Source organism: Rhyacophila brunnea, unplaced genomic scaffold (assembly GCF_057557595.1).
Source record: "Rhyacophila brunnea isolate RB1 unplaced genomic scaffold, BYU_Rbru_1.0 scaffold_16, whole genome shotgun sequence".
In the NCBI taxonomy this organism is placed as follows: domain Eukaryota; kingdom Metazoa; phylum Arthropoda; class Insecta; order Trichoptera; family Rhyacophilidae; genus Rhyacophila; species Rhyacophila brunnea.
This window is the reverse complement of record NW_028232816.1, coordinates 14912725-14925790: the sequence shown is the minus strand read 5'-3', so window position 1 is coordinate 14925790 and position 13066 is coordinate 14912725. Positions and strand designations below refer to the sequence as shown.

The 13066-nt window shown below is 31.3% G+C and overlaps 2 protein-coding genes across 3 annotated transcripts in view; one reads left to right on the top strand and one right to left on the bottom strand.

Annotated features, from left to right (window-relative positions):
- The window catches only part of Galphao (G protein alpha o subunit), a 307748-nt gene that overhangs the window by 195200 nt on the left and 99482 nt on the right, over positions 1 to 13066 (top strand). The gene's annotated exons all lie outside the window — the stretch shown is intronic.
- Positions 1 to 13066, bottom strand: part of Cyp49a1 (Cytochrome P450 49a1) — a 54625-nt gene that overhangs the window by 15865 nt on the left and 25694 nt on the right. Inside the window, exons 5-7 of the mRNA XM_085943369.1 lie at positions 11390 to 11466; positions 11070 to 11271; positions 4686 to 4869 (exon numbers count right to left, since the gene is read on the bottom strand). Coding sequence (XP_085799495.1) covers positions 4686 to 4869; positions 11070 to 11271; positions 11390 to 11466 — 463 coding nt within the window. The remainder of the gene's footprint in view (positions 1 to 4685; positions 4870 to 11069; positions 11272 to 11389; positions 11467 to 13066) is intronic.

Genomic DNA, 13066 nt, shown 5'->3' with positions numbered 1-13066 from the left:
GGCATTTTAGTTTGAAAAAAAAACAGCTAATGTCGCAAGCAACAAATTTCATTCGACATGGGGCGTATGTATATTACCAAAATTTCGCATCGGCATATATGTAGAAACTGTTTGTTTATTCGTTTAGGATAGCCGCGTTACGTCACTATCCCGGCAGTGAGTTTTCGACAGACCAAAAAGGGTCTGGTCTTTTTCTTATGAAATATTTTTTCAGTTTTCCCCACGATGTCACCTCCCCAACAAGAAAAAATAAAATGTCAATTCTTCCTCATCAGTTCTTGTCTTGGAAGGTAGGATTTTTTCGTTGCCAGCAAACTATAGGTAGCTGCGATATTAATTAAATTCTTTAATAAATCATTTTAGCAATTTTCCCGCCAACCCCGTATGGGGTGTTGTGGATGATAGTTAGCAGTACTGTTACCATTAGTTGCTCGTCTCTGAATTGCATAGAAATCCGCTAACCACTCGCTGTGAACGCCGCTTCTGTGAACGAAATGAATAGAAAATGTTTTCCACGCCCTGGGTAACCTCCAATGCGCAATTGCCATTCATCCCCCGACTGATGTAAATGGCGACATATTTTCCGAGCGAGGGTTGTAAAAGAGTTTTCAGGAATGACGCATCATTTGCGATGATGACGGTAAACGGAGTATTTGTATTCAATCTCGGCGAATTTTCAATGAGAAGCGTAATTGAGAAAACCTTCGTATATCTAGCAAAGTGACGCTAGGATGTTTTCCAGCCCATACTACCCTGTAAAAGAGTATTATAATATAACCGAAATAGTGTACCTATCTAAATTTATTGAAACATACATTCAGAATACATATAGTTTATGAGCCTCCTTTTCGTCGTAATAATATGATATATCTTTCGTAATTAAATAAATTTAATGGTGTTAACTGTCAATTCTTGGTAGAAATACATTGTATAATATACAATACAGTTGAATAATTATTCCACATAATCGAATGAAGCCAGAAACATTTAGTTCTTTTAACAGATTATTTTCTTATAATATCGTATTGAATTTATAAATATATATACCTATATATTATTAATATTGTGTTTTATTTGAATTAATACAAATTCATAAACGAACATTACAAATCAGTTCGTTATAATACATAATATAATATACTACATCTACCAATGGCAGGTGAGTTCTGTACACCTTGTTAAATAAATGTCAGACACAGGGAACCCATAAATTGTTCTGTGGTCAGACAGTAAATTCTTAATATAATGTAATTTAATTAAAATGAATTTGTATATTTTCTATCTAGTATACGAAATGTTTCTTTAACCGAACATCATATAAAATTGTAAATTCTGAAAATATTTCAATTCCCGTAAATGCTTGCAAAATATCATATCTTTTCCGTGTATTTTACACTGACAGATGTAATTGTCAGTGTCACTATTCTCTATGTGCAGATTTTATATGCATATACTAATTAATCGTATACAATCTGCAATTTAAAATATCATTTTGATTTGCAAAATGTTTTATTTTTAGTAATCGCACACGGTAAGTTGCTTGAAAGGACTGTTTCAAAGTTCGAATGCAAACCACTCCAGCGCCCTGGGGGCGAAAATCGGAAGCTCGGAGCCGCGGTGCTTCCTTCCGGCGGCAGACAGCGCCGCGGCGGCCACATCTCGAAACCTTTTCAAACGAACGTTTTCCGACCAGAAACATAACAAAATGTTTAGATATATACGTATAACGCAATATAATAAAACAGAGCCGGCAGTGAGCATGGCCCGCAATTAGGGCGTGGTATATTTAACTTTCACGTTGGAAATTCAATTGAAACGTAACAGCTTCGCCTGATTGAAATACTCCATGCATTTGTTATTATCGCCCTCTCGCGTATTTATGGCAAACTCCAAGTTTAATATACTAACATTGAACATACATAATTATTGTACATAATATTCTATGGTATTGAATCTACAAAATGATACTATCAATAATTATTATATTACATTTTTCATAATATAGGTTTATTTAGACGATATCTATTAAATGATGACTTAAATATTCAACTCACCTATTTTGGAAATCCCATTAACAATAAATTATACATACTTTAAAACAGGTTAATTAAGTGTGTGGTTTAGTTGAATAGATCAATTTTTAAACTCTCACGCATTAACATTATGATATTATACAATTAAAACTATATTAGGTCCAAGAAAATTATCTAATTTGATCGACTTGCCAGTAATATTTAATTGTGAATTTCATACGAAAATTAATTTAAAGGCGATTTGTGAATTACGTGATTCTCATTAATTATTACATCATTTACACTTCACGATACGGTTGGCTAAATGCTATCATACGATAACTATTTTCAACCAAATTGCTTCGGGTGTTGATATATTCCACTTGCATGAGGTGAGTTTACGTGGACGCTATTTTATAAATTCTAAAAATAGGGTCTCCTTAGAAAACTCGGTGTACTTCTTTGAACTTCTATAATATGTAAATGTATAATTGTATTTTCACTGCTTTTGTATGTTTATATTATGTTTTCATTTTTATCGTTTTTATTACTTTTTTCTTTATAATAAGGTCATCTTGTGAACGTCTTAAACTTATAATTTGTAATGTCCACAATATGTTAAAATAAATTGAAATTGAATTGAAATTTCGATCATGCCGTGAAGGTACCTACCGCAATATCATGGACTCTGACCAAACCAATGAGTGGTGTAATAAAGGCTTTTGAAATGTGTATACAGCGTAATATTTTAATTAATTAATATTTTGATTAAATAATTAAAACTTTAATTAATTAATTTTATAAAAACTTATTTTAATTTATAATTATTATAAATTTAATGGCACAAGAAGACAATGATAAAACGCATTTCACGTAAAATCCGTCAGTGGTTCGTTTAATAATTTAGAATTGGTATTGCCTGCAATTTTTAATTTCTACTAAGTATTGATTAGGCATTGTATATTATATTCGACTCAAAATTTATTTTTCGATTAATATTTAAGAAATAAAATTTAGCAGTGATGCTGTTCACAGCAAAATTCCTCGTTTTATTCAGTACAATTATTGTTTGTACGAAGAAACGATTAAAAATGCGAATGGTATTACAAACAAACTCGGTTGTATTTTTCTTAGAATTTCAAATTATATCTATATTTTTCATTGGTTCGCTGTCGAGATAACTTCGTCTGCCGCTCGAGCTTTATTTCAGGAAAATGTTTTTCTTTCCACTATTATTTTTAGCAACGGATATTAGGTTGTTAATGCTATTTCACGGAAAAGCCTCCTCGAGAAGTTTTTTTCTATTGGAAAGTTTGGGAAACAGAAAAGAGTGAGGATGTACCTATCCATATTGCCTATTCAAAATCCAATGAACATTTAGCTATACGCTCTATATAGTAGAATAATTGACTCGTAGAGATTGAATTATAGATACTTATTTCGAATTTTAACTGTCTATAGCTTCTTTTGATTTTGCACGATTCACGCGATGTGTTTTCAAGCGAACTTTTAATTAAACAATGTACAGAGTTATCACGTGATTATAAAAGCGTTATATTAATGTATTAAAGCTTCATTGAGAGCTTCGATAACTTACGTTTTTTTAGATACGTAAAAAGCTCTATTTCATGTAATATTGAGATTTTTTTCTATTTTATAACAATACACCAGACCACGATGTCTCTACAAAAGAGTGTAGAATGTAGTAATGAAACAATCACGACACATCCAGACTTAGCGAAAACAGGATAATATATGAATAGTTACTTCACCAGCAATCCATCCCTGAACCAGTGGCGAAGGGTGAAGATAGGTTTAATCCATTCACACTAAACTTTGTCAGGTGTCTATTTGTTTCCATCGCAATAATACTATAATTTCCAGATTGTGTTGGTTATTTTTTTAAATTCAGTTAAACCCTGCGAAACCAAGCCACGATAGATAATAAATAGTAAAAAAATACTCGTCTAACTATAAAATATCTAAAATAATATTTTCATATCTATTAAGTATAGTTTGGTTTAGACAGGGTTTAATTGTTTTTTTAAAAACTAACCAACACCATCTGTAAATTTTTGTCTTTTAATTCAATAAAAATAAATACGTATGACTAACAAAGTTTAATGTGAACTATTTATGGCGGATTACACCTACCTCCACCCTTCGCTACTGCCCTTAACCCTCGGAAAACCTTCCACATTGGATTACTAGTATTCTGTCAGTAACCAGTATTCTAGATTAGTTCACTATTGTATTAAACCAATTTTGCCAATCGTATAAGCTAATTTCTTCTTTTTTTTTTGAAGTTGAAAATGTCCCTTTGAGGCGGACGAAACCGGTCCTAATTTATTGATTAAAAGTGGAATAAGTACTACAAAAAAAAATGCATTTTATTAAATTAAACAACAATACGTATAAGCTAATTTTATGAAAACACTGTAGTTTTAAACTATCGATATGATTTTAAAAACTGAACTACATCTTCAGCGTTATAAAATTGTGCGTCTTTTTGTTGGTTCAAGAAAAGTCTAAAATTTCCTTATTCATTCAGTTTTTTTTCTTTTAATATAAACCAATATTCAGATTTCTAAGAAGACTGTATTTTTCAGCTATTTTTCCATCTTTTGTGAGGTAATCTTTCAGATATATACGTTATAAATTATCAATGCTCACCGTATCCACGCCCACTAAGATGAGGTCGAGAGCCAGCACCGCAGCAAGTCTTTGATCGCCATGCTGGTTGAGTATTGCTTCCACAATTGATCCCCCTTTGCCACCATTCGCTGATGATGATGATGGGTCATGTTTTTCCTCTTGGAGACGTTTGACAGCTGTTGATATGTGCTTCATGCATAGTCTGAAACATATTGTATGTACGTCGTTCATTTTACGAAAATTATAAAATATTATTTTGTGATTTTAGAACTGGGAAATCATCTACTTACATTTACATAAAAGATATACATAATATCAATTCGTTGATATGAAAGATTCATTTACGAATGCAACACATATTTACATATCAAGTTGCCCTCATTTCCTTATGCGATTTTACAATACCGCGGTTAAATAACTTTTACTTGAATTTTTTTTTTATTATAGTTATTATATTAAAGTCAAATCGACCTTCTAAATGGCGTATTAAAAAATCTCTCATCGATGCGAGAATTAAATTTGTATAAGTCCTCTAATATAATATAATGGGAATAGACGTTTTAATTGGTTTAAATTATTTAAATCTCGCGAACCCCGGCTCGCGCATGGGTTCGTTAATGTCTAATGTCCCCCGCAAGTTAACCCTTTACAGTAAGAGGGGCCTTGGTGCTATTTTTGCAAGTCCTTGACCCGTCGACTGCGTACTGAGTATACATAGACGTAGAGAGTGTTTGACAAAGTGATCCGGAACCATTGTGTATGATACGATTTTTTTATCAATATTGCTGCAGCATGACTGTATCAGTCTAATTTATGGCCATATTGTTTTCCCTTCGCCAACGTATTCAATGTAAATAATTACAAGATAAAAAGAACTTCTTATATACATACAACGTTTTTAAATTTTCTGTTGAATTATTATGCTCAATATGCTCCAACTTGTACTTGATATGATGAAGTAAATAAAAAACAAACAAACAAACAAATATAGAATACTAAAATATTATTTTGACATTTCATTTTGGTTTCCATAGTAACGCACGTATATATTAATAATTTAGTTGCTAGGACCACCCCCTTAGCAACCAATAAAAGTCTTTTACTTTTTTACGAATTTGTCTGTAATAACTTTCCATACAAAACAGAATTAACTGAAAATGAATTCAATTCTTCTTAAAAATAGCTAAAAATATTAAAAGAATGCATTGGCACCGTGTTCTGATATATTCTAAAAGTTTCAAATGTCTAGCTAGTCGGGAAGTTAGTTAAAAATCGATTGCAAGATTTGTACTGGACAAACAACCACCGGACAAACAAGAATACGAGCTAATAAAAACGTTGTAAAATGATCGATAAACATAATTACCGCTAATTTTTGCATTTAGCAATTTTGTGTATCTAAATATTTCTTGTAGAATATAAACTGCAAGTATAAATTATGATAACACACGGTTAAAGCTAAAATGTAATAGATATTATTAGTAATATCATTTTTGTAATCATTATTCTTATATAAATGTAATAACAGTGTATCAGCTGAGACTTTGTAGCCTAATAAAAAAATAGAATCCAGAATGGTAATTAACTAACTATCATTATTAGATGGGGTTTCTTTATCCTGCATGAAGGCCTCCTCTATCTACTTCCACTACTCTTCAGTCTTGGCCATTAAATGGTAATTTTATTGACCATATATTATATAATTTAGAAAAACACTTTCTGAGAGAGTATATTATAACCAATAGAAAAAATCTTTTTTGAAAAAAGTAAGCCATCCCGGCCGGGAATCGAACCCTGCATCTCCACGGGTAAACGCCCTAAACGTCGCATTTATCCAATATGCTACGGCGTGACATACTAATTGCGACAAATTTTAACTATTGGTCACTTTTAATACCTACTCATCAGCGCTCTTCGAAATCAAGCTACTTTGGCAATCGATTTTTGTTTCTTAAATCAAAGTAGGTAACTATTTACTATTACTTCGATTACTAACCGACGTCGTGGAATTTCTTCAATATTTTTTAGATGTAACTACTTGCACTTGCTAATAATTTATAATTAACTATTTCTTTTATTCAAACGAATAATTCACAAGATTATAATATATGTAGAAGATATATGTTCAATAATCAGAATGATAAATTCTTAAATCTTGTGAATTATTCGTTTGAATAAAAGAAATAGGTAATTTTATTAATTGAAATATTTTATTAACTTTTCGGCCACTACTTTTTAGATGCAAAATACCTATTAGTTTATTGACACAAAAATAATATTTAGGTATTAGGAGCAATTTAAATCGGGCAATACCTAGTTATAGCGACACATTACGATGTATATCATAAAGTAACTAATGTTGCATACAATTTTACTAAAATGCACCGAACGAACTGTATTTTATTTAGATACCATCAGTAGTAAGTTCATCGCGGTGTCTTCTGGTATTTTATTCTGAAATTTTCGCGCATTTTTTTTGTTCTATTACTCCTCGAATGTGCCGAACTAACGGCCGATTTTTCATCCCTGTCACACCGAATAAACGTTATTATGTGCGACAAGAACAAAGCTATTATACGGAGATGAGGCGGAGGGAGCGTCGGAAAAATTACCATCGCCCAAACAATGGCAAGGTTGCCATGTTGTTATTTTTGTTGGGATGAAAATCCCTAAAGTTATTTTTAATTCATTATTTTTCGTATGTCCTCGTCAAAGCATCTCTAATAATATGGCGAAAAATATTTTTTAATTGAATTCTCTTTGCTTAAATTTTCCTTTCAGTAATTCTTTATTATTACTAGTTCTACAATTTGTTCTATGAAACGTTCTGAAATCAGTATGTTACTTCCACTACAATTGTGATTAAATTTAACTTCAAATTAAGTTCTACAAATAATAACTTTTTAGGTTCTATACACGGCTGACTATATTCAAGCCGTTGCACTGAATTGCAAATTACGATGGTAGTGCTAGTTATTAATTATCTTCGAATGCAATATGCAAAATTTTCAATTGCATATATTGTTGAAATTATTATCATTAACAGTCTACCATATTGCATTTGAAGTGTTAGCAACTAACACTACCATCGAAGATCACAGTCTCGAGTCACGGCCTGACTATAGTGGGCATTGAGTTCTACACAATACCTAAACACTATTGAGTATACAAAATAATAATGTACAGGATATTCTAAGTCAGTGGCTATTTCGGTTGTAACATTATTACATAAATAAATGACTTGTCTTAACTATAACACTCACAGAGTGAGACAGCATGATTTCCATCCCTTAACATGGGATTATTCAAGAATAATCGAATAACGACAAGAATAACGACTTACTTGGTAACCGTATTAATTTATTTTCCTACAAATTACAATATAATATATAATAACCCAGTGCTTCTCTACCTCACGAGCTGCGCCCGCCCCCTGGGGGTCCGTATAGCTTCTGCGAAATGTTTCAGTGGAACTGTAAATATTAAATTATAAATATAGTTTATAATTATATATTATGTATACTTACATTAAAGTTTAAAAAAAAATCGATTGATATCAGATCTGATAATTCGATTAATATTGATTTGTTTGTAAAAACGTGCAAACACATCCGTTTCATTAATAAATTATTTTTGTAAGCTTCACATAAATAGGTATAATACATTTTTCTTATTTTAATTTTGATAACTAAGTATGTATAGTAATAATTCATGTCTGTTATTGTATATTGTAACCTGTAGGAAAATAAATAAAATTAATACAGTTTCCAAGATAGTAGGTATTATTCTTGAATAGTTCCAGGGTGAGGGTGAGAGATAACGCGGTCTCAGTATGCTGTAGAATATAATATTATTTATATTATCATTTTGTAAAATTCAATTCTACCAAGTAATTATTGCTAAATTAATTAATTATTATTGATTATGTTAAAATTGACAATATTTAAATTTAACGAAATAGTTATTCATACATGCGTTTATAGATGTAGCTGTTTATTTATAAAAGGGGTCATCGATATGTGATTTTCCTGTCGTTTTCACTACTGCATTATGTGGATAATAATATTAAGTAATTACACACATACCTGAATTTGATTGATGCTTATTATTTGATTGTTTATGCTACTAACTTTACAATGTTAACTATGTGATCGGTATTATAGACTTTAGTTTTAGTAATCTTTTACGACGATAGATGTTACTATATTGTAAGTAAGTAACATATTATTAATTAATATGTGTAAGTACATTGGATGCCATATTTCTCCGTTTTCCCAATGTTATTACCACATAACAGATAATAAATAGAATACCAATAGGCTATATTCAATACTCCGCATGGTGAAGCAGGCTTTTGAATGTGTGAGTGTCCTACGAAAATGTAGCACGCATTATGCACGTGCAATAGTGTGTGTAATACACCAACATTAAATGAGCGTAAATGCATAAACCGAGAGGAGTTTTTAGTATTCGACGTTAAACGTATTCTAGACACGTGTGTAAGTTTAACCCGGATTCATCCTTACTCGAGTTGGTTACCTGCTATCGTCTTACCCGTTGTGTATTTCAGTTCCCATTATTTCTGAGTTCCCTGGTTATTACTGTATGAAGTTATTGTAATTATTTGTGTATAATTTTTCAATCATATAGCGGTGTCAAAGTTGTCATAAAATTATTGTTGTTATTTTTCGATCTAAAAATGCCACCCCAGTCTGTGGTCGGCGCCGGCATGCGAGAAGGGTTAATAAACGGAAAAGCGCTTTTCTTTTCATCTACGCTCCGTACGTAGCAAAGCCACCGTGCGGTTATTAACTCAGGCTAACTTCGTTGTCGTTCGTGTCAAACTTCGAATGGATTTTAATTGCTAATTATTCATCTTGTATCGTGTGCGGCGGGCCGTATAAACTAGGTCTGATAGAAATTAATTGCTCTAAATACGTTGCCTGTCTATTGTGAACAACCTCTATTAACACCACTATTTCGTATTTAGTCAAAAATGTTGTAAAATCAGTTCTAGAATCTTTCTGCAGTGCTACAAACAATAGTCATGGTTTTATTTGTCATTTTCTCAATGTTTTTGTTCTATTTTAATTAAGAGCATACATAAGTGAAACGGCAAATGATTTTCAACAGTGGTGGAATGAAATTTCGCAGTCGTCGCCAATCGGAGACTGACAGCAGAGGTGTGAGCACGTCAATTTGTTTTGTGTTGGCGTCGGAGGAATATATTCTTAAATCGTGTAAAGATGACTAAAAAACGTCACGTATGTACTTAATTATTACGAATATAATAATAAACATAACATTAAAAGGACGCATGTTGAATTTGTATGACAAATTATATTTCGTTCGGCTCGCGTCATTTGCACATTCCGCGCATCGCGCCATAGTCCATGCTACAGCTGAAGTCTTAATGTTAAGTACCTACATAATATTATTGAATAACGTCGTTTTGATACACATAACTTCTACAATATTTCTGCAGTTATAAAGCTGGTATATATTTATGCGTTTATCAAATCTATACATATTAAATTATGTATGATTTAATGGCATCTATATGGACGAATATTTTTTGACTATTATCTTACTTATAGCTTAGATATTACTTATAGCTTAGATTGGGCACGGTTCGAATTTTAAAAACTAACAAACACTATCTAACACATTGTAGCTTAGTGAAATGAAAATAAATATGATTCACAGACAAAGTTTAGTATGCACTATTAATTTATGTCGTATCGACAGCCTATCTCCACACTTCGCCACTGGTACTTATATATTATATAAGTAGTGTTTTTTAAAAATTGTTTCGGTCTTTCAATAGATTATTTCAAAGTTTTAAAAGATTTCACAGATTAATATTCACCCTATTTTACTGCATGAATACAATTTGTCTGATAATAGTCTTAATAAATCGTCTGTCATATACCTACACCAAGACACAAAAAATACAGTATCGATATAGTTTCTTCTACTAAAAAAGGTCTACAAACACCTATACAGTTAATTGATAAGAATACTTTATTCCTAAAACAGATTATGCAATCGAAAATAATAAATTTACTAATATTCGATTTATCTTCATACAAGACATTCTTTTAAATCCTATCCAATTTTATCAGCTGTATTTTTATACAAATTAGTTTGGTTTGACACATCGCTAAAGTCGATAAATAATAATTCATAATAATGATAATTTTGTAGCGCGATAGTAACTTGAAGTAGTTTATATTTTCTAGTCTTGCCCATAGATGGCATAATCGCGATGACATAAATGAAATTCGTTTTATAATCGTGGTAATATTAATTTGATGACGTTATAAAGATTTTTTATTTTAATGCATGTCGAGGGTAGGAGAGGTTTTGTTGGTTATTTAAGTAATTAAAAAAGTTCCTCACTCTCTAAAATCATCAAGGGCGCCTATATATTTCTTGTATGCTTTCGTTCTATACACCCTCCAGATTGGCAGTCGTAGTTCAACCTCCGCTACGTTCCAGAAGAAAGTGTTGATGGTGCTGATGATGCGTTGGGCTTCTGAATCTTCGGCAAGGGATGGCTCCAGGCAGCCCAGTCGCGTGTCCAAAGCCACTCGTCCTATTGCTGAAATATTTTTCAACCATACTTTTATTCTAGACCATTCTTCGCTTTGTCACTTAAGTTTTGAGTTCTGTTTATGTAGTAAAAATAAACCTCTATATTATTAATGGTTAATACTCACATTCTAATGCCCACTTGTAGATTTCAAACAAAAAGTCTCCTGGGAGCTCGTTATTTTCGTCTCTCATATCTTCTATTCTAAAAAATATAAACAACACTGGTAATAAAAGACACATACAAATTGTCTATTTATATTATGGTATAAATTTCGACTGTCAACTTATTTGTAACAGTGACGAGTAAATTAGTCACTGTGACCTTTGTATAATAGATGTCAGTTCTTACTAAGAGGGGTCTGTAATGCCTATTTTTCCTTCCCAGAAATATCTCGCTTTAGTCACCAAGTTTCCCTTGTGTGACCAGTAAAACTGATGCCCAATCTATTTACATACATAGTAGTATGTACTTATACAACTATGTAACCCAAAACAACACTGACTATAATAATTATTGATTTAGTGTGATTTTTTTCATAAATAATGTAGGAAATTAATGACTCAAGGAACCACCACGGTATATTATGATATTTTCGTATAATTTAATTAATGATTATTTTTCAGTGTGTAATTGCGAATGAGCTACAAGTTTTCATTTATTGTGTTCCTCTGGTATAAACTTTAATGTTTTTTTTTGTAAAAGAGAAACTTTGCAGAAAGACCGTGCACATTTTAAGTCTGAACTTGAAAATTAGGAAATATCAAATTAGATATATTATATAATTTAGTATGCGTCAAATTGTATATATAACTTTGGTTTACGTTACACAGAATATATGAAAATCTTTAAAATATGCGTATTTTTTACAATTTTATTATGAACAGTCAATCAACGTGCCAATCTAATCGTAACGTAATTATTACTATATTTATAACATTCATTTATTAGCTGTTTATCGGATATGCAGTATTTTCACAGGGGTAGCTCGAAACTTGTCAGGGTTTCGGGCCTCCGCATGCCTACATATAATACCACTAAATTAACCACCACGAGTGGTTATAACTGTTGTAGGAGCGAACTCGTGTTTTTATTATAAATCCATTTATTATTATGAATAGGTTATCTGGATTTTTTTTCTGTAATTGCTTGTAGGTACAGTACTATAGAATACCTACATATTATCATGCTTTTTATTCAACAAATATATTTATTACAACACAGTTCCTACTAATAGGTACGGTACTTTAGCCCAAATAACGAGACATGTACACAGTTAACTACTTTTGCTGGTCGATATATTAAATTGATTGCTACATTTTTTTTAAGATTTAAAAATGATAAATTCGTCTTATTATACAAAATGTTGAAATACCTCAGAAAACATGCATATTATTAGATAAGGGTTAGGCCAACAGGAAGTCGAACCTCAAAAATAATAATGTATTTTCAATAAAACAAATTTAACATTCTTAAATCTTGTGTCTAATATTGAATAAAAAAATAATAATGCAAAAATTGTTCACAATAAACCCATCAAAAATAAATTTGACTTAGCCGCCTACCACCATCTATAAATTATTTTGCTAACTAATTAAGTACCTTGGTTTAATTACAAAGTCGGCTTTCTAATTTAGCGAATACTTTAATACCTCAGAGGGCATATTATATGAGTCAGTTCAATAGCTCATGAAGAAGAGCATTCAATGTGAGATTCGACTTTTACTTGGCTTTTCTAATATAAGTATATGTTTTCTGGGGTATTTCATAATTATGTGTTTTAAATTGATTGCTATAGCCACAG